Source organism: Oryctolagus cuniculus, chromosome 18 (genome assembly GCF_964237555.1).
Source record: "Oryctolagus cuniculus chromosome 18, mOryCun1.1, whole genome shotgun sequence".
In the NCBI taxonomy this organism is placed as follows: Eukaryota; Metazoa; Chordata; class Mammalia; order Lagomorpha; family Leporidae; genus Oryctolagus; species Oryctolagus cuniculus.
Window position 1 is genome coordinate 22,611,368 of NC_091449.1, and position 20,715 is coordinate 22,632,082.

The 20,715-nt window shown below is 62.0% G+C and overlaps 1 protein-coding gene across 7 annotated transcripts in view; it reads right to left on the reverse strand.

The window, feature by feature from the left end:
* Window positions 1–48: 48 nt before the first annotated feature.
* The window catches only part of LOC138846704 (putative ATP-dependent RNA helicase TDRD12), a 55,264-nt gene continuing 34,597 nt past the window's right edge, over window positions 49–20,715 (reverse strand). For 2 of the 7 annotated variants that reach the window (XR_011384244.1, XR_011384245.1), the window contains exons 5-8: window positions 10,708–20,595; window positions 5,372–10,556; window positions 4,222–4,739; window positions 49–3,608 (exon numbers count right to left, since the gene is read on the reverse strand). Coding sequence is in view for 1 of the 7 variants with exons in the window: in XM_070063233.1 (XP_069919334.1) it covers window positions 16,025–16,031 (7 nt within the window). In the remaining 6 variants the exon portion in view is untranslated. Of the gene's footprint in view, window positions 3,609–4,221; window positions 4,740–5,371; window positions 10,557–10,707; window positions 20,596–20,715 lie in introns of those variants that run through there. The other 5 variants (XM_070063232.1, XM_070063234.1, XR_011384243.1 and 2 more) reach the window with 4 other exon arrangements.

Sequence of the window (20,715 nt, forward strand, 5' to 3'; positions counted from 1 at the left end):
TTTGTCCAAGTGGTGGGAGATACTTATTCAAAGGCTGTATTTGCAGCAGCCCAATCCGGAGAAAAGGCTAGAAATGTGATAAAGGCCGTTAAGTCAGCCCTGCTGGTCCTCGGTGTCCCCTGGACAATAAAGCCTGATAACGGGCCAGCGTATACACCACAGGAATTTAACTCCTCCCTGAGGTCCTGGAACATACAGTGTGACACAGGTATCCCATACCTGTGAGAGACATGTGGGGTCAAGCCAGGGATGCTGCAGCCACGGCCGCCCAGGTCTAGGGGAGAGCACAGAGGTGACACAGGCCCTCCAACCACGGCTGTTCCTATTGTGCTGATCTGTCCCAGAGGTCATGGGCACTCACGGCTGCTGCTCTCCCACCCTGACCCAGTCCCCACAGGGCACAGCTGAATCTCAGGCATTGCCTGCAGGGTCCTGAGTGGGTCTCTGCCTGGGGCTGGGGGCTGTGGAGCTGCCCACACTCTCCAGGAACACGGGGAAGCTTGCTGCCGCTGGGCGCCGGGGTCACAAACTGGAGCAAACTCCTTTCCATGGAACAATTTAATACAGACTCAGCACCACCTGAGGGTGGCGGTGGGGGAGGGGGCGGGGAGGAGAGTACAGTGGCTCCTGGCATGGCTGTTGTCTTCCAGTGTCAGGGTGTCCTGGCCCCAGGAAGAGCCTGGGCGGTGGGGGCTCAACCAAGTGCATAGGATGCCGTGAAGACACACGGAAGGCTGCTGCCCAGCCTGGGCAGGACAGATGCTGGACTCGGCCTCTCTTCTAGGAGGCACCCATCATCCATGTGCCCCGTGGAGGAAGAGGTAAGGAGGCCTCTGGCCAGGGAGGGCACGCGGGCCTGGTCTCCCAGCCCAGGGCTGGCTCTGGCCGGCTCCAGCCCGTGACTGTCCCCAGAGTGCGTGGGGCTGCCATGCCAGTAGGGGGAAGTCTTCAGCCGTGGCCCCCAGGCGGGGACGGCCTGCATGGGCCCTGGTTCTGGGGGCTCTGAGGCCTGTGGAGGAGCCCACATCCACAGGCCCTCCCGGCTGCCAGCGTCGGAGGAGTCGTCCTCCCTGTGCTCTGGCCCGCTCAGGTTAGGGAGACTGGCGCACTGGCACAGGCCTCCCCACCTCGAGCACTTTGGAGACTCCGTGGGGCTGGCAGAACCTGGAGACTCTGTGGTCCCCACAGGGGAGCCCAGGCCGAGGGGCTCTGGGCTGCCTTCCCAGCTCTCCTCCTCCTCCATGCCTTCCCTCTTGGTGATGCGGAGGCCAAAGCTTTCTGGAGGACGGATCATCACTGCACGGGTAGCGGGACCCCTGGTCTGCTCCCACACTGCCACTGTGTCCTGAATGGTGATTTTGGCCTTCGGAGCAGTGGGGGCAGGAACGTGCATCTGGGGGACGCGTGCCTGCCCCAGGGGCCTGCTGCACTGTTCGATGGCCTTGGCTGGAAGAAGAAGAGACGCGGTTTGCTTCTCCACAGCCCCCGTCTGGCCTGCAGGGTGCCTGCCCCGACCTCATCCTGGGGTCCCCAGCACCACGTGTGACGCTGAGGACTCTTCCAGGCTGCTGGCCCCAGAGGGGAGGGTGTGTGCAGCCCGGGCAAGGGGAGCCCTGGGACACCACCGGCTCCTCCTGCACAGCCCCACAGGGTGGATGGCCCTGAACTCCCCGCCTCACTCTCATCTCTGGGGACTAAAGCACTAACTCAGGACCCCGTCACCTACCCCACCTGACCTCCTGCGCCCTAACAGCGCATTGGCTGAATTTCCCGCATCTGAGTCCCTCCTACATGGCTGGAAAGGAACTGAGCCTAAGATGATGGGGTGAGAGCTGGGGCTGTGGGGCAGACATGGAGTCCGGTTCAGGCCCTTGGGAACAGGGAATGCAGTTTCTAAAGAGGTGGCAGGGGTGCCCTGTGTCCTCTGCCCCTGGGCCACTGTCTCTTTCCTGGTGAGCCTGGGCTGTCACCGCTACTGTCCCAGGAGCACCCAGGGAGGCAGCATCTGGAGGCGCAGTGGGGTCTCCCCAGCGCCTGGACAGCCTGCACCTGGGCCCCCACTTAGAGCCTCTAGAGCTGGGACAAGCCCATCTCTGCTCTGCATGGGGACCCAGGCGCTCAGGTCCACGATGGCAGCAGCAGCAGGGGATGAGCACGGGGACCCCTCCCCACCGGAGCCCAGAGGCCAGCGATGCTCCGGGTCCTGCTGACTTCTGTTGGCCCGAGGCTAGGGCTGCAGAGCCCACACTCTTGAGTTCTGCCATGGGGGCCCCCAGCGCCTGCCTCTGTGCCCAGCCCTGCTCGCAGGTGTGCACTCGGCCCCCACAACTGGGCTCAGGGCACCTGGGCCTTCCAGGGGTTCTCAGATGGCTGAAGGGGATCCAGTGCCAGCTGGTTTCCCCTTCACTGCACAGGGTCTCCCACAGCCCCACCTCCCTCTAGCCCTACCCACATGCAGGTGGGAGCCCCGCCCACCCCTGTCCTAGGAGGGTCCTGTGTGCAGACAGCTGTGGTCATCGGGCCAGGAGCCTGTGTGGGGTCAGTTGGGGAGAAGCCCCCTGGGCAGGCAGGGCTGCTTCTCATCTTGCTGGATTGGGGGTCCAGCTGTGCTCCAGGCTCCTGGGGACACTGAGCCAGGACACCTGCTCCAGACCTGGGCAGGGTAGCTCAAGGCGGGGCCTCCAATCCACTCCAGAGTGGGGGTCAGCCCAGGAGCCAGAGCCACAAATGTCCTGAGGACAGCTCCACGGCCCGGCCCCAGAGTGGTGGGGGGAGAGCCGGCACCCACAGGAGGATTCTGGGAAGCTGCCCGAGGCCCTGCCAGGCCATGCTGTCAGAGCTTCAGAAAGCAGAACTGCTGAGCCCGCGGAGGACAAGGAGGACCAGGAAGAGGTGAGGCCCTGGGCGGGGATGTCAGGGCCTGGCACTCCCACTACTGACTCCCCCAAGGGACCATGGGACGGGGCCGTGTGCTGGACTCACCTTCGGGAGGCAGGAGGCACTGGAGCTTCCCCAGCTCACGCATGGAGGCCCGCAGCTGCCTGATGACCGCGTCCTCGCTCAGAGACCAGGCCTGCTTCAGGGTCACCTGCAGGAACTCCCGGAGGTGGTCCCGGGGCATCTTCAGCAGGCGCTCTAGACATGGGGGTGGGTGTCAGGCTGGGAGGGGCCCTAGGGATGGCGCAGCCACCATGGCTGCTCCAAGCCCTGTCCCAGCACCAGACATGGGCTGCAGACACCCTTGGACACCCTTGGGTGTCAAGCCAAGCCCTGGAGGGACTGCTCAGGGGCCAATTTCCAGTGCGATGACCCTGGCCACTTCTCCTTGTGGTCTGTGGGGGCCTGGGATTGGGGATGCAACAGGGGGATTCTCAGTGCCCTCCTGAAGGGAACCCAGGCCTCCCAAACCCCCTCATCCCTCCCTCAAGCCCTACTCACGAGGGACAGGCAGGGGACCCCCAGCTCCTCCGTCCCAGCACCCAGGCCTCTGTGGGCCCTGAGGACTCACTTTGATGGATCTTGAGGGCCGTGTATGCCATGGCTGGGAGCACGTGCTCGCCCTCCAGGATGTATATATCCCATATTCTCAGAGCCAGGGGGAACGGCACCTGGGGACAGAGGCATTGGAGGACCCGCCCGTCAGGGCCTCAGCAGGGCCCACAGGGGTGGGTGTGCAGTGTCACTACCCTAGGACAGAGGGAGACTCCAGGAGGCTGATGACACAAGAAGGCCAGAGCTCCTCCTGGGAGGGGAGGGGAGGCCATGCCTCATGGCCACATCCCTGCCCACTCAGCGAACCAGACCCACAGAGGATGACCATGTCCTGTCCTGGACCCTGGGGGTCTGCACACTTTGGAAGCCACACTGGAGATGCCAGACACCCCAGGGACCTGGGGGAGGGCTCAGCCCTTGGGCTGTGCTGCCACCAGCCTCTGCCACGGGGGGTCTATGGATCTCCTGCCTCTCACTGTAGGGCTCTGGCCTTTGCCAGGCTCTCAGGATGGGTCCTGGTGGAACCTGTCCCCACCTTGCTGGCTCTGAGGCTCAGCCTCAGCTTGGACCACCCTTAGCAGGGCAGGGCAGGGCCTACCTGCTCTGCACAGCAGGCTCCCTCCTGTGTCTTCTGGTGCTGGGGGAGCTCAGAATCACAGGCCACCAGCACCAGAGAACCAGGCACTGGGGCAGGAACTTCCCTGGGCAAGGGGTCCCCGGGGCACTTACCCCATCCAGGAAGCACTGGATGTACCAGTGGGCGGTGGAGTCCTCCAGGCACACACTCTCCTTGTCCTAAGAAGAGGCAGAGGGGGCTCAGGGCCCAGGGCCCAGGCCTGACTCCCTCTAATCTGAGCCCTGGGGCAGAGCCCCTGGGTGCAGGAAGCCCAGCAGCAGGGGCATCCCCCCTCCCAGCCATGCAGGTTCCTGAAGGGACACAGGTCCCTCCTTCCACTCTGCTCTGGGGACAGCATCTCCCTTCAATCTACGCCAACTCTGGGGGACCAAGTGCTGCAAAACAAACCAACACCCAAGCTGCCGCGGACCCCCATAACCAAGGAAAGTTTTGGTGAGGACGTGGCCTCCCCTGGCTCAGGAAGCAGTCCCATGAGCCCAGAGCCCTCAAGAGGAGAAAGGAGAGGCTTAACTTACCAGGTGTTTCTCCAGGGAGGGGAGCACGCGATGCACAATGAGCCCCAGGTGTTGCTGGAATCGCTCCAGTTTGGGGGTGTTTGGTTTGTAGAAACCTGAGTAGAATCAGCCACACCCCCACGTGAGAGCCTCCTCCTAGGAAGGCTGGAGAGCCCCAGGCCTGGGTGGGGTGCTTCTGAGCACTGAGGGTCAGGGGAGGCTGGACCAGGGGCAGGTGGGGATGAACCTGGCCAGGGCAGAGGATCTGCTTGGGAGGTGGGTGCAGGTGGGTGACTGTGTGCAGCTCAGGCCAGGCTGCCCCCTGGAGCCCGCTGGGGTGGTTGCAGTCAGACTGGGTGACTCCTGACCATTCCAAGACTCAGGAGTGAGGAGGGGTGACCGTACAGGGGATACTGCCTTCCACAAGTTCCCTGGGTGTGGCTCTGTGCTTGACAGTCTGCGTAGACATGTGTGAGGCAGAAGAGCCAGAATCGACCTGAGTCACTGGACAAGGACAGGACCCCTTGTTCTGAAGGTTCCCACACCCAGGATGGCCATGGCCAAGCTGCAGGGCCTTTGGGTGGTGGTGAAAGAAGGCGGCTGGCTCAGTCTGGGAGGCCTCTGCCAGTCCTGGCTTCTAGGGAGCCCCCCCCCCCACACACACTGTGACACTGTCCCGCACATTCAGGAGCCAGTGAGGGCCGTGCACGGTCTTGCATGCACTGGGCCCCACACGCCATCCACCTACCGTGCATCGCGTGCTTCCTGCTTTCCATGAGCTGCACCAGGGCCCAGAAAGCGTCCTCCTCGGGCATATACATGAGCAACAGCGCCACCACATGGCTCAGACCCTGGCTGTAGCCCACCTCCTGCAAGATCCCAGAATACCTTTAGGAGACCTCCCCTGGCAAGAATGATATCCTAGGATGGCCCACCTCTCAGGCAGATCAGGGTCACCCACTGAAGGGTCCAGGAAGATTTAGGCACAGGGAGCCCCTGTGCCTGAATCCTGCCACTTGGTGTCAGCTGCCCAAGAATTGGAGCCCAGAGAAGTTCTCCAAGTTCCTGGAGGGAATCCTGCAGGGCCTGAGCTTAGGCAGCACAGGGGGAGAGCTCAAGTATGGACACCTGTTACCCCCAAGATGTCAGCATGGGCCAGGTTGCTGTGGGAATCCAGATCCATGTCCATGGAAGCTTCTGGACCCCTGAGCTCTGCAGGTGAGCCGGTGGCCCTTTCTCACATGAGGAAGAAGTAAGCCAGGAAGTGCTACCAGGACCGGAACAGGAGGTGTGCCTCTGGCATGGGTGCAGGCCTGGGCTTCCTGAATGCCAGGCCCCCCTGGGAACCAGGGCACCAGGCAGGGTTGGCCAGTGGCAGGTCAGGGGGGTGGGGATGTCCAGGCCTTGCTGGGTCACCCATGGAGCCCTGCGCCTGCTCCACTCATGGGAAAGTCTGAGTGGGTGGTTGTGGCAGTGGCGCTGTACAGAGTGGGATTCAGGCCCATGGGTCCAACCACAGGGCTGGTGGGTGTAATGGCATCAGTGGGACCCAGAGCAAAGTCGTACACCTGATCTGCCCTGCCTTCGCCCCCCGCCCCACTGCGTGGAATGCTAGTCCTGGGAGGGGCATCCCAACATGGCCAAGCTCCTGGGGTCTGGAGACCAGCCCAGGAGAAGGCTGCCTTTCTCCTCCCAGAACTTGAGGTTGGGTCCAAGGAGGCTCAGAGCCTGGCCTCCACCACTCTTCCTCAGAGCTGTGGATGAGCGAGGCCCCCTCAACCCAGGCTGGGATCTTTGTGACCAGGGGTGCCCTGCAGGGACTGCCGGGATAGCACCTGCGCTATGATCCCAGAATACTCACAGGATTGTAGACGGAATAGGCCATCAGTATGTGGAATAAGGCCTGTTGGCTGGAAGAGAGAGGACAGAGGCCGTGTGTCTTGTGCTGCCGAGGCTCTCAGTGCAGCTCTGCCTAACAGAGCCTGACAGCCACACGCAGGGCCCGTGACACTCTGCTCATGTGCAGTGACGTCGTCAGGGCACCTGCGTGTTGTCCACCGTGTGGGTGAGCGCCGCCTGCAGGGACACGCACACATCCCAGGGCGCAGTCACGTGCACTTTCATTTCCCAGGTGGGTGTTCAGGGCACAGGTGAGCGTCCCACTGTGGGAGTGCAGTCCCGTGGGTCCAAGCTGTGGAGAGTCAGCCTCCCATGCACGTTTAGTCTTGTAGGGAGCAGCACCCGGCGTCCTCAGTGGTTTTAGTTCCCCCCTCCCACAGCTGTGCGCTGGTGCCCCTTTGTGGTGTAGGGAATAAGCGTGTGTTCATGCGCTGAGGAGGTGAATTGTGTGTGCGTTCATGAAGGGTCCCCCCCGAGCCTGTGTTCCCGGGGTACTGGGGGGCTGCCCACTGCTTCCTTGTGACTGAGTTGAAGGGCTCCTTGAATATTCTGGAAACAACACCTTTATTAGATAGATTGCTACTATTGTCTCCCCTGGTGTTTCTTTTCATTTCATTCTCTCCACAGTGTCTTTGGGAAAGTTTGTGTACTATAGAAAAGGCAAGTTTGTTTTCTGTGCTCAATGAACTGTTTTAGGCTTGCACCCAATCTTCCCTAGGGACCCCATGTGCCCCAGGACCCTTGCTCCTCCCACCCGTGGGTCCTCCCCAGCCCAGAGGCCTCACTTCATTCCGTAACGTTCCCGGAACATGAGGTGGTTTCTGAAAGTCCATGCGATGGCGGAGTCGATGTGATGGAAGTGAGTGGCGCCCAGCCTGGCCAGCTCTTTCATCTCCTGCAGGGCAGGGACGAGGGGGAGGGGCAGCCTCAAGAACTGCACAAGCCCCATTGCCACACAAGGACCTCAAGTCCACGTCAGCTCTTCTGGCTGACAGGGAGTTCCCTGCAAGCGCTCATTCCTTTCTGGGTCCCGCCTTGAGGGAGGGTCATGGGCTCCCTAACTTGCCTCAGTGCCCACGTAACCCTGACGGTCAGCAGCAGACAGGGGCTCTGAAAGGTCCCTGTGCACTCCCCCTGCCTGCCTCAGCTCTCAGCACGACGTGGTCTGCCCCCAGCCAGGCTTCTGAGCCTTCTCACTGACATCTCAGGCCCTGCCCTCCAGGAGTCAGCCACAGCCTGACCACTGCTCCATGCTGCCCCCTGCTGGAGGGGCCCATCTCCATCTCGACATTGCAAGCCGCCCTTGGCTTGGAGCTGAGCCTGGGCAATGACTGTCTCCAGGCCCAGCTCCCAGGGCCAGCCCCAGACTGCAGACTTGGGGGAGGCAGGGTGGGCCACACAGCTGGGCCCTGCTCCCTGATGGCAGCCAGGGGCCATGAGAGCCAGCTGCAGCTGACAGCCCTCTGCCCACACCAGTCCTCACTCCCTCCTTTCCCAGAAGCATTGAGAGCTGTCTGACCATTGGAGCGGCCTCTCCAGGCAAGGGCAATGCCAGGGGCTGCAAGTCCATGTGAAGGCAGGGCCAGCTGTGGGCAGGCCTAGGTGAGGGCCGGCCAGCTGCGGGCAGGCCATGTTAGCACAGAGCCTGTGGGGCTCCCTACCTCACACCATTGTGATCTCATCCTGGGAGACCCCCGCCCATCAGGGACCAGCAAGTCCTCTCTTCTGGCCGTATGCCAAGCTGCCCAGGTGAGCTCAGCAGAGAGCAGGTTAAAGCCTCTGGCACAAAACACACCTGTCCAGTCCCAGCTGGGTCTGAGGAGACGTGGAGGAGGCACTGACTAGGATCTAGGGAGAGGAAGGCGGGATGGGGAGGAGGCTCCCGAGGGCTCAGTGAGGGACGGTCCTCCACGGAGATTCAGGCTCCTGAGCAGGCCCGAGCAGGCCGGGCCCCCTTGGGCTGAGTGCAGAGCCGTACCGCGTATTTGCCCGGGTTCTGGGCCTTCCTCTTGTCCACCTCCAGCATCACGGCCCACACCTTCCCGCGCACCTGGGCAGGGATGCCTTTGTAGATTCTGCGCTGAAACTACAGGAAAGAGGAGGCTCTGGTGAGTGCTGAACGTGGCCACTCGTGGAGGCAGCGCAGGGTGAGACAGCAGAGGGAGAAGCCAGGGGCTCCCTGTGTATTGGCAGAGGGAGGATCTGCCCAGATGGGGGCCTTATGACCCACAGTGACTGGAGGGCCAAGGGCTCAGGGGCACCGGCTCTGCCGTGTACGGAGTGGCCGCTACAGGGCTCCTGGAACCACGCCTGCCCTGCATCCGGGATTGTCTTCAGCAGTGACTTCAGATTTTCTACCAGGACAGTGTCCTGTGTGTATGGGGAGGTGTGCCCATGACCTGTGTCTCTAGGGACTGGACAGTTGCCCCTGGGCATCTGAGAGGCAGGCGGTGCCTGGCACAGGAATGGGCACTGCTCAAACCCCAATTCAGCTCTCAGTGTTCCCGAGGGGCCCTCATCGCCACGGTACCTTGTCACTGCCGCGGTATTTACTATGGTTCTTGATCATCTTTATCCACTTCTGGATCCTTCTTACCTCCTGTTTACGCTGGAAAACGAGACAGGATGGCGTGAGCCCAGCTTGGGGCTCTGAGAGGGGCCCTCGGATGCAGCTCAGGAGCTCTGTGGGCGCTCAAATGGAAGGATCCAGAAAAGGCACAGACCGTGAGCCCCAGATCTTCTGTCTGGGGGAGCATCGGTGGCCTGGCCTCTGACCCGAGCTGCCCCTTCGTCAAGGAGAGCCCCTGAGCTCCAGCCAGGTCACTCCCAACCATGCCAATGAGTCAGGGCGGCCGACAGCAGACACCCCTGAGCTGCGGCTCACTTCTGGGACAGGTGAGTGTGGTAAGATGTCAGCAGGTGCCGTATAAGTACCGCATCGCGGGACCTTATGGCGCTCCCACTCACCACTGCCGAGCCCCACGTGCCCCCTCTGCCCAGCTCTGCTTCCAGATGACTGGCCCATGGCCAAGGACTTGTCCTTACCTTTGCCCCCGGGGTGCTGTCTTGGGGCAGCTTCTGCTCACTGGAAAGCAAGGGAGGCGGAGAGGTGAGGACAGGACCACAACAGGCACCGCGACCTCCCTAGTGGGCCAGGGAAGGACCAGCTTCATCCTCTCAGCCCAGGGGACTGAGATGGGGAGGGAGGGGCTGGTGACCATGAGCACAGGGAGCCTAGGGCCAGGCAGGGGCCCTTGCTGCCAGTGGGGGGCTCCAGGCCTGTCAGAGGTCCACCTTCGTGGGTATGTGGCAGCCCCCCCACAGCGGTTGTGGGGTGGCTGTCCTGAGCAGGGCCAGACTGCCCAGGGCTGAGGCAGCTATATCCCCACATCAGCTCTGCCCAGGACATCACCCTGGAACTGACGAGTCCGGGTGGCCTGCCTGAGAGATGCTCAGTGCTGTGAGTGTGCACCTGGGGCTCGAGGCACCTGGGACCCCCACACCCCTCAGGGTCCCCCACTTCCCACCCTCCCCCCGTGCCCTGGCCTCCTGAGGTGCATGTGCCCCACCTCACCCCTCCTCTGTCAGCCCGGATCCTGGCCATCTCTCCACCACTCTGCTCCTGCTTATTCTCCAGGTTCTGGCACAACATGGAGGCAGAAGCCCTTATCCCCGTGCTCAGGTGGGCTGCTGAGTCATGCCAGAGATGGCCCGAGATGGCTCCATCCCTCCAGGTCACCTGAGTCTACCCTCCAGCCACGGGGCCTCTCTCCCCGACATCTGTGGGAACAGCCTCCACGTCCAACTCCTGCCCCCAAATGCTGACCAGTGCCTGCCTGTGACCACAGCTGGGCTCAAGGTCGGGGCCCGGGGACAGGTGTGCCGCCTCATGTTGGGGTTTCTGACCCCAGTCCCGCCCTGGGGTGAGCTGGGGTGCGGAGGACTCACTGCAGGAACCCAAGCCTGTCTGGGACGAGGCAGCCGCCCTCATCGTCCTCTTCCTCAGGCACCAACAGTGCCGCTCCTCGGCGTCCCTGCAGCCGAGAGGGGACCCGGATGAGAAGTCACTGGGGGAACTGTCCGCCTGCCCCCTCCCCTGTGTCCCCAGGGAGGCAGGGTCTGGCTCTCACAGGCACAGTCCTTGAGGCAGGGCCCCACCTCCTCCCCCAGCACCCTGGCCAGTACCTGCTCATATTTATTGATGAGCTCTGCTCGCTCCTGGGCCCTCCGGGACCTCAGGGCGTTCATATCCAATCTGTAAGACACACACACACATGGGAGCCAGCACTGGGGAGCCCACAGGAATGCTGCCCTGAGGGCTGTCCCCCTGGTCAGAGGGGGGACTGCCACACAGCCAGGCAGGCGGGCACCTGGTGGCCGGGTCCTTGGATTATGACTTGTGCAGAGCTCAGGGACTAGGGACGGTTGGTGAAGGACAGCCCCCACCTTGCCTCCCCTGCCCTTGGAAAGGATGCTCCTCCCCCAGGCTGGCAGCCATGTGTCCTCCAGGGGGCTCAAGTCTACGGGGCTCCCTGGCCTGCTCCCAGCTCCCGCATCTCTGGGGCTCTCAGAGCTGGCCTCCCTGCCCCACTTGATACCAGCTGACCCGACACCTAGTCTTGAACCCATGTCCAGACACGGACTCACACCCAGGCCCATTCGAATCTGATGACCAGCAGAGCGGGAGGAATGAGACGACTGTGTACAAACTCTGTACACAGGGGCAGCACTCAGAACTCTGCCACGTCACTCATGGAATCCGGTGTGGGAGACCAGGGCCACCCCCTGGTAGGGACCTTCCCCACGCCACAGCTCATGTTAGAGCAAGTGCCACTCACCTCCATCGCAAATCCATGTGATTCTCTGAAATGCGCCTGCTGCCTACACTACCAACTGGTCAGTTGGGCAGTAGACGCACTACTGGCCTCTGGTCACCTCCCAGCCCAGAGTGCGCATCTCAGTGACTGTGACATCACAGAAGCCTGCCAGCCAATCCCTAGTGGCTCTGCTGTGGCAGGGCTCAGGGTCCTCAGGCCTGGCTTCATTAAAGGTCACCAGAAGTGGGGCCTGTGTTCTCCCCAGGGCCCAGGTGAAGAGGGCAGGGCTCTGGCAGAACTGCCCCGGAACCAGGGGTGCCAGGGCCCTCTGCCACCTGCCGTCACGGTCCCAAGTCTCAGGCAACCGGCACCTCCCGCCCCTCCTTTCTGCCTCTGCAATTGTATTACAGCCCAACTGTGAAGGCCTCTTTCTTTGAACACAAGGTCGCATAGGGAGCCCCACATAGACCTATCCCCACACTCGGGGCTGCCCCTGCCATGACCTGAACTGAGACTCCCAGGGTGCAGCCTCCTGTCCTACCACAGGCCCCACCCCAGCACTGCCACCCTCTGCTGCCCCTCCTGCTCTGTTCCAGCCCTTCTTCCCTGGACTTGTAGGAGGTGGACACAGGGGTCCTCTGGGATGGAGGCAGGGGAGCGTCCTGCTGAGCACCTCAGCCAGTGTGGCCCAGCCTGTCCAGAGCGGGAACCAGGGCCCTGTCCTGGACACGGGCCAGGGCTTCAGGCACAGAGCACTGAGAACTCCTGGGCACTAGCACCTGAGCTGCATGCTGGTAACACCGGGCTGCTGCTGACCATAAGGATAGGGACAGCACGTGTCAGGCCGCAGGCAGGAGTAGCCACAGGCCAGTGGCTCCCCGGGGTGCTGATCGCAAGGTTGCTCCCCCTGGGAAAGTGGCTCAGCCCTCCCCCAGCACCTCCTTGGTCATGGGCCCCACACTGCCCCTAGGCTGCCACCTTATGGCCACAGTCGGTTCTTTTCCCTTCAAGGGCCCACTGCTCTACCTCCCTGCCCACTTCCCCTGCCCTGGCATGGAGACCACAGGGTGCAGGGCCCTGGTCACCCACACACCTGCTGGCCTCCTCTGCGGAGTGTTAGTGAGTGCACAGCTGTGTCGTGGTCCAGAGATGCTGTCCAGCAACACTTGGGTTTTAACTGATTCTTATATTCCCCCCTCCCCCCCCAACTCAGCTTCTCCGCTTTAAATTGCATTGTAAACTCTGGAAGACTCACAAAGTGCTGTAAAATAACACAGCGAGTGCTGAATGGGGACCACTCAGCTTCAGCAGTGTAATGTTCCTAATTGGGTGGAGGATGCCCATTCGTTTTCCTTTCTCTGCCTCAGTTCAAACTCCAGATGCCTAGGCTTAGTGTTCTCCACATTGCATTTTCCTTCACTCGGGGGGAGGTTTGTTCCCCAGAGTCCGTGTGCAGGGAGCATGGGTGCATGGGCCCCAACCCAGCTCCTGCATGGACTGACGCTGGCCTCCTGGGGTGGCTTAGGGTGCACAGGGGTGAGTTCCCATTGTTGTTGCTACAAATGTTTCCTTATCATCAAGGTGTTGTTACATATGTTTAATTCGTGGATCTTGGGGTGTGGTTGCTTCCATCCACTGTTCCCTTCTCCAGAGGCCTGCAGTGGCCAGTGGCTGAGGCCTTAAAATAAATAAATCTTTAAACAATAAAAATTAAATTTCAAGATAAAAGCAAGTTCCTCTACTTCTCTCCCTCTTTCTCTCTACATCTTTGACTCTACCCGCCGCTCCCTGCACCCCCATGGGATGTTGGCCACCATGTTGGATGCAGCACGAAGGCCCTCCAGAGCCGTGAGCCAATCAGCTCGTGTGGCTTGGACATCGCCCCAGTCTGTGGGATTCTGTCACAGCAGCAGAGAGCGGACCGAGACACCTGGTGTCGCCTGTGTCCTCACTGCACATAGATTTGCATCTGTCAGACGGAGTGTGGTGGGACACAGCCCCAGGGTCCCACAGGTGGGGTAATGAGGGGGTCTCTGCTCCCCAAGCCCTCCCGTCCCCTGGGCTCCCTTTCACTCCTGCAGAGGCAGGGGTCCCCCATTGCTCCTCTGTGGAGGGAGCTCAGTGAGCACAAAGAGCAGGTCTCCCCTGGGGTAAGTGCTTTAGACAGAGTTTGTGGCACCAAGAGGGCTGTGGGACCTTTAAGAGGTGGGCAGAGTAGGAGGTTGCTAGGTGAGATGGGGTGGGGCCCTGGGAAGGCATGAGTGCTGGGCTCCCAGAATCAGGGCTGGGCCAGCCAAAGGCAGGAAATGCATCTGGGTCTCCCTCCCTCCTGGGTGATGGAACCCCAGTACTTGGACCACCACCTGCAGGTGCCACCTGAACCCCCGAGTGTGCATTAGCGGGGAGCTGGAATGGCAGCCAAGGAGCTGGGAGTAGAACCAGGCCCTCTGACTGGGGATGTGGGCGCCCCAATCCGGGACTTCACCGCTGCCTGGAGCGCCCACCCCGACCTCTTCTCTCTGTGAAGCCAGCCCAGGTACAAGTGTGGGAGAAACAGGAAAAGAATCAGCCCACCCTGCCCCCCTCCAGCATGCCACCGGTGACAGGAGCGGCTGCTATCTGGGCCTCCCAGCAGCTCCTTGGTCACCAGGATGACACAGATGTTCCTCCCGAGACAGCCCTGTGCCGAGTGCCCTCAGTGAGTTGTGACAGAGCAGGGGGCAGGTAGCAGATCCAGGCCCAGAGGGCACAGACAGGTGTGTGGGGGGCCTGAGACAGGCGGCAGCATCATGACCACAGGGCTGAGCCACCGCAGACACCCAGACCCTGGGCCCACTGTGCGGGAGACCCCACGCGGGGTGTGTTTGCGGGGTCACAGCTGCGTCCACAGTTGGGGGTTGGCACTGGGACCAGCTGAGGCACGAGAGAGGATTTCTGGATCATGGCCAGGGGCGTTCATGCCCCCTGACCTTTAGGTCCTTCTGTCTGGTCAGGGACCCCTTCCCACCCCTTATGTCCCTTGGGCCTGGAGGTGGGAGGTCTCATATCCATCTATAGGTGGGCACCACTGCTACCGTGCATGGCCTCACACTGAGCAGCCGAGCAGGTCTCCCTGCAGAGGGCGGGGCAGCAGAGTGGCTGCTGCTGTGCAGTTGGGCACGCGCCCCGGCTCTGATCCGCAGTGTGCTCACGGTGACGCTGGGACTCTCACTGCCGCTCTGAAGGAGGCTAGCTGGCTATGCCTGGTCAGTGACGCGTGTGTCCTGCGGATCTCGGCCATGGCGACGGAGACCACACACCCCCCCGCCCCGCCCCACACTGCACCCCTGCAGGAACAACACGGACAGCCCTGGATCCAGCCACCACTGGCAGTCACGGCAGCCGGCCCCGCTGCACTGCCCGCCTCCCACACCCCCGCCCGGTGTCCGGTCCAGCACTGAGCAGACTCTGTGCAATGCGGGCTTTTATTGTTGCCTCCTCCTTTGAGAGGCCGCCAGTGCGCGGGGCTGCACCTGCTGAGAACGTAGGCCCAGGGTGGCCCTGGGTCTTCTGGCTGGGAGGGCTCCCTTAACAAAGAGGATCTGAGAAGATTTTACTCTGCAAAGAGAAGTTGGGACACCTGGTGAGGCCGGGGCCCATAGACACCTGCAGGGCGCAGGCACAGGGCACTTCCTGGGGAGGAGCTGCAGCCTGGCACTGGATCTGGGCAGCTGAAGTCAGATCCTCTCCTACACCCTGGGTGCCTGAGAAGCTCTCCTAAAAATCCTTCCATTGATGAGGAATGAGGGGGAGGTTCTCTGTGGGGGGTGCAGGCGAGGCTGGGACAGGCAGGGGCTACACAGAAGGCCTGGCAAGGTGGCAGTGGCACCGGGGGCCTCCAGGAATGCACAGACCCCAGTCCGCTGGCCCCTTCTGTCTCTGGCACACTTGCAGCCTAGCAGTGCCCATCCCTGCCTGTGCTCCACCTGCAGTCAGGGTTTGGTCTGCTTTTTCCCCAGCTGTCGCCAGGCCCGGGAGGACAGGAAGGGCTGTTGGAGGTCTAATTCCAGGCTCCGGAGCCCCAGATGGCCGTGGGGTCCAGGGAGAAGGAAACATGAGGTCTGGGGGTGGAGGAGGGCACCTGAGGGGTCAGGGTGAGTTAGTGAGATTTGAAGGCAGACAGCACCCAGTGGTCACCGCTTGGAGAAGATTCGACTCGGGCGCTGGAGAGGCTGTGGCCAGGGAGGCCAGAGCTGAGATTTTACAGAGGCAGGGCTGCCGTGGGGACAGCGGCCCTGGAGGGTCTTGGGCCTGCCTGGGGGAGCTGAACAGCCATGGAGCCCAGGGCTCCGGGTCCACACAGTCTCCCTCCCTGTACTTGCCCGCACCGTGGGGGGGGGCGGCCCCCAACTCTGCGTCCTCATCTGGAGGTTCTTCCCACAGAGTCCCAGGCTGGGCTGTGGTGGGCACGAGCAGTGCCCCTCCCCAGGGCCCCGGAAGGAGCCGGTGTTGGGCCAGGCCCAGCTGGACTCACCACGGCACTGATCGCGTGCCCCTTCTCCTCTGCTGTCAGTTTCCCATCTCGCACTGCTTCAGCGCAAGGGCTGCACTAGCGGGTCACTTTGGTAATTTTGCACATAGGAAATATACTCATCGGAGGGTCCTGACAGAAATTCATAAACAGCTGTCTGCACAGCCGGCAGATGTCACAATCTGAAGAGAAATGGAAGGCATGGGTCACGGCAGGTGCGTCCCTTCCCCCGCCCTGGGAGCCAGCACTGCCCTGGAAAGCTGGCCCCTGCCCCCAGAGCACCCCCAGCCCAGGCGTCCGTGGCTGGCACCCACTGGCAAGAGAGAACAGGAGCCAGGCAGCGCCGAGCAGCACCAGGCAAGCAGCAGGCTTCATGGTGCAGGGACAGCCGCTGCCATCGCGGGGCCCTTTATACCTGCTCCATGCCCCCAGTGGGACAGGAGGGGCCTGTCCTCCCGGGGGTGGGGCGCTCCACGCCCAACCCAGGCCACAGCTTGCATGACCTGCAGTTGCAGAGGGCGCACGTGTGTGTGTGTTGATAGTGGCCAAGTCCAGCCCTGGATTAACACAGGGCTTAGCTCCTTCTCCCTCTCTCTTCCCGGGGACCTGACCATGGGCCCATGCCTGGGTGCAGGGAAGGCGCAGAACCAGTGGAAACCCTGCCTGGGCAAGGGGAGAAAGCACCACACAGGGCCTCTGGAGCCCTGGGCCAGCTCAGCCTCTCGCACCTTGGCTGGGACCCTGACGACTGGCTGCTGTGACTATGGGATCTGCAGGACACCCAGTGCCAGTGTGGCAGGCAGGCTGGAGCACAGCTCCTCTGCTTCTCTCTTGCACTCACGGCCCTGAAGGCTAGGGGACACGGGGTAGACCAGTTGTCTCTAAACACCTACTTGGCATTTGACCACATTCTGCTCTTTGGGGCTCGAGGGCCCTGGCTGGGCTGGGAGAGACGCCCAGGTCCTTGTCTTCCCGTGGGGAGAACAGAACCAGGACACACACAGAAGTGCAGCCTTGTCAAAAGGCAGGGGTCGTGCACGACTTCTCCATCTCTTCCCGCACCTGCGCTCCCCGAAAGACGCCCCAGGGGAGCCCAGCTCCCTTCTGTCCCTGGCTTCCCCGCACACACCCTCTCCCACCCTGCTGCCTCTGCCACCTCCTGCCCAGTCTCCCTCCCTCCATGGCCTCCTTCCATTTTTTTTTTTTTAGATTTATTTGAAAGCCACAGTTACAGAGAAGCATTGACAGAGTCAGAGAGCAAGAGGTCTTCCACCCGCTGGTTCACTCCCCAGATGGCCACAACAGCCGGAGCTGCGTCCATCCGAAGCCAGGAGCTTCTTCAGGGTCTCCCATGTGGGTGCAGGGGCCCAAGGACCTGGGCCATCTTCTACTGCTCTCCCAGGCCATAGCAGAGAGCTAGATCAGAAGAGGAATGCCTGGGACTGGAACCACCACCCATATGGTGAGGGAAGTCTTGCAGCTGCAAGTTCACCTCCCCCACACAGGGGAGCACAGCTGGGGCTGGCCGGAAGCTGGCCAGGAAGCAGCAGTGGGACAGGACTCTAGGCGTTCTGACCTGTGATGCCCACATCCTAAGCAGCAGTGGAACCCGCTGTGCCCCAGCACCTGCCCTGCACGTGAGTTCTTGCTGTGGCAGGACTGGGCTGGTAGAGGGAAGCTTGTGCTAAGGCGAGTTCCGCTTCCTTGGCTTGCTCTGCTCTCGTCCACCTGCACACGCTTGCCTTCTGCTGTCCACTGTGGCCAGGAGCAGCAAGAGGGCCTGGTGGGGAGCGCTGATGTGCTTGGGGCTCCCCAGGGTGCAGCCCAGCAGGAGCTGGGAGCCCAGTAGGAGCGACAGCCAGGCTCAGCCCCAGTGCACACTCACCCCTGCGCGCTCGGGCTCGCCCTCCCGTCTTCAGTTCTCCATGCTTTCCCTCCCTTGTGGAGGGACGGGAGCTCCAGGAACATGAGGGCTGTCAGAGGAGCTGAGGGCGTGGCCTGCTTCTCCGAAGTCTCTAAACAAGGACACGTTCACATGGGTAGGAGAGGACTTCAATAAGTTCATGGATATTAGCATTTAAAGTGCACGGGCCAGGGTGGTGCTAACTTGCAATGATGGCATCCCATAGTGGAGAGCTGGTTCGAGTCCCAGCTGCTCAGCTTCGGATCCAGCTCTCTGCCAACAGGCCTGGGAAAGCAGTGGAAGACGGCCCCAATATGTGGGCCGCTGCTCCCGCATGGGAGTCACAGTTGGAATTCTGGTTCCTGACCTTCGCTTGGCATAGAACTGGACCTCAAGGACTTCTGGGGAATCAACCAGTAGATGAAGGATTTGTCTCTCTTTCACTGTCACTCTACATTTTGAATACATAAATAATTCCATTTTTTAAAGATTTATTTATTTATTTGAAAGTCAGAGTTACACAGAGAGAGGAGAGGCAGAGACAGAGAGAGAGGTCTTCCATCTGCTCGTTCACTCCCCAGATGGCCACAACCACCAGAGCTGTGCCGATCCAAAGCCAGGAGCCAGGAGTTTCTTCTGTGCCTGCAGGGTCCTGAGCGGGTCTCTGCCTGAGGATGGGGGCTGTGGAACCACCCATCTCCCCAGGAACACGGGGAAGCTTGCTGCCGCTGGGCACCGGGATCACAAACTGGAGCAAACTCCTTTCCATGGAACAATTTAATACAGGCTCAGCACCACCTGAGGGTGGCGGTGGGGGAGGGGGGCGGGGAGGAGAGTACAGTGGCTCCTGGCACGGCTGTTGTCTTCCAGTGTCAGGGTGTCCTGGCCCCAGGAAGAGCCTGGGCGGTGGGGGCTCAACCAAGTGCATAGGATGCCGTGAAGACACACGGAAGGCTGCTGCCCAGCCTGGGCAGGACAGATGGTGGACTCGACCTCTCTTCTAGGAGGCACCCATCATCCAGGTGCCCCACAGAATAAGAGGTAAGGAGGCCTCTGGCCAGGGAGGGCACGCGGGTCTGGTCTCCCAGCCCAGGGCTGGCTCTGGCCGGCTCCAGCCCGTGACTGTCCCCAGAGTGCGTGGGGCTGCCATGCCAGTAGGGGGAAGTCTTCAGCCGTGGCCCCCAGGCGGGGACAGCCTGCATGGGCCCTGGTTCCGGGGGCTCCGAGGCCCGTGGAGGAGCCCACATCCACAGGCCCTCCCGGCTGCCAGCGTCGGAGGAGTCGTCCTCCCTGTGCTCTGGCCCGCTCAGGTTAGGGAGACTGGCGCACTGGCACAGGCCTCCCCACCTCGAGCACTTTGGAGACTCCGTGGGGCTGGCAGAACCTGGAGACTCTGTGGTCCCCACAGGGGAGCCCAGGCCGAGGGGCTCTGGGCTGCCTTCCCAGCTCTCCTCCTCCTCCATGCCTTCCCTCTCGGAGATGCGGAGGCCAAAGCTTTCTGGAGGACGGATCATCACTGCACGAGTAGCGGGACCCCTGGTCTGCTCCCACACTGCCACTGTGTCCTGAATGGTGATTTTGGCCTTCGGAGCAGTGGGGGCAGGAACGTGCATCTGGGGGACGCGTGCCTGCCCCAGGGGCCTGCTGCACCATTTTATAGCCTTGGCTGCAAGAAGAGACACGGTTTGTTTACCACAGCCCCCGTCTGGCCTGCTCGGTGCTTGCCCCGACCTCATCCTGGGGTCCCCATCACCACGTGTGACGCTGAGGACTCTTCCAGGCTGCTGGCCCCAGAGGGGAGGGTGTGTGCAGCCCGGGCAAGGGGAGCCCTGGGACACCACCGGCTCCTCCTGCACAGCCCCACAGGGTGGATGGCCCTGAACTCCCCACCTCACTCTCATCTCTGGGGACCCAGGCACCAACTCAGGACCCCGTCACCTCCCCCACCTGACCTCCTGCGCCCTAACAGTGCATTCGCTGAGTTACCCACATCTGAGTCCCTCCAACATGGCTGGAAAGGAACTGAGCCTAAGATGATGGGGTGAGAGCTGGGGCTGTGGGGCAGACATGGAGTCCGGTTCAGGCCCTTGGGAACAGGGAATGCAGTTTCTAAAGAGGTGGCAGGGGTGCCCTGTGTCCTCTGCCCCTGGGCCACTGTCTCTTTCCTGGTGAGACTGGGCTGTCACCGCTACGGTCCCAGGAGCACCCAGGGAGGCAGCATCTGGAGGCGCAGTGGGGCCTCCCCAGTGCCTGGACAGCCTGCACCTGGACCTCCACTTAGAGCCTCTAGAGCTGGGACAAGCCCATCTCTGCTCTGCATGGGGACCCAGGCGCTCAGGTCCTTGATGGCAGCAGCAGCAGGGGACGAGCACGGGGACCCCTCCCCACCGGAGCCCAGAGGCCAGCGATGCTCCGGGTCCCGCTGACTTCTGTTGGCCCGAGGCTAGGGCTGCAGAGCCCACACTCAGTTGCCCTTGAGTTCTGCCGCAGGGGCCCCCAGCACCTGTCTCTGTGCCCACCCCTGCTCACAGGAGTGCACTCAGCCCCCACAACTGGGCTCAGGGCACCTGGGCCTTCCAGGGGTTCTCAGATGGCTAAAGGGGATCCAGTGCTGGCTGGTTTCCCCTTCACTGCACAGGGTCTCCCACAGCCCCACCTCCCTCTAGCCCTGCCCACATCCAGGTGGGAACCCACCCACCTGTCCTAGGAGGGTCCTGTGTGCAGACAGTTGTGGTCATCGGGCCAGGATGTCTTGGGTGTCACGCCAAGCACTGGAGGGACTGCTCAGGGGCCACTTTCCAGTGCGATGACCCTGGCCACTTCTCCTTGTGGTCTGTGGGGGCCTGGGATTGGGGATGCAACAGGGGGATTCTCAGTGCCCTCCTGAAGGGAACCCAGGCCTCCCAAACCCCCTCATTCCTCCCTCAAGTCCTGCTCACGAGGGACAGGCAGGGGGACCCCCA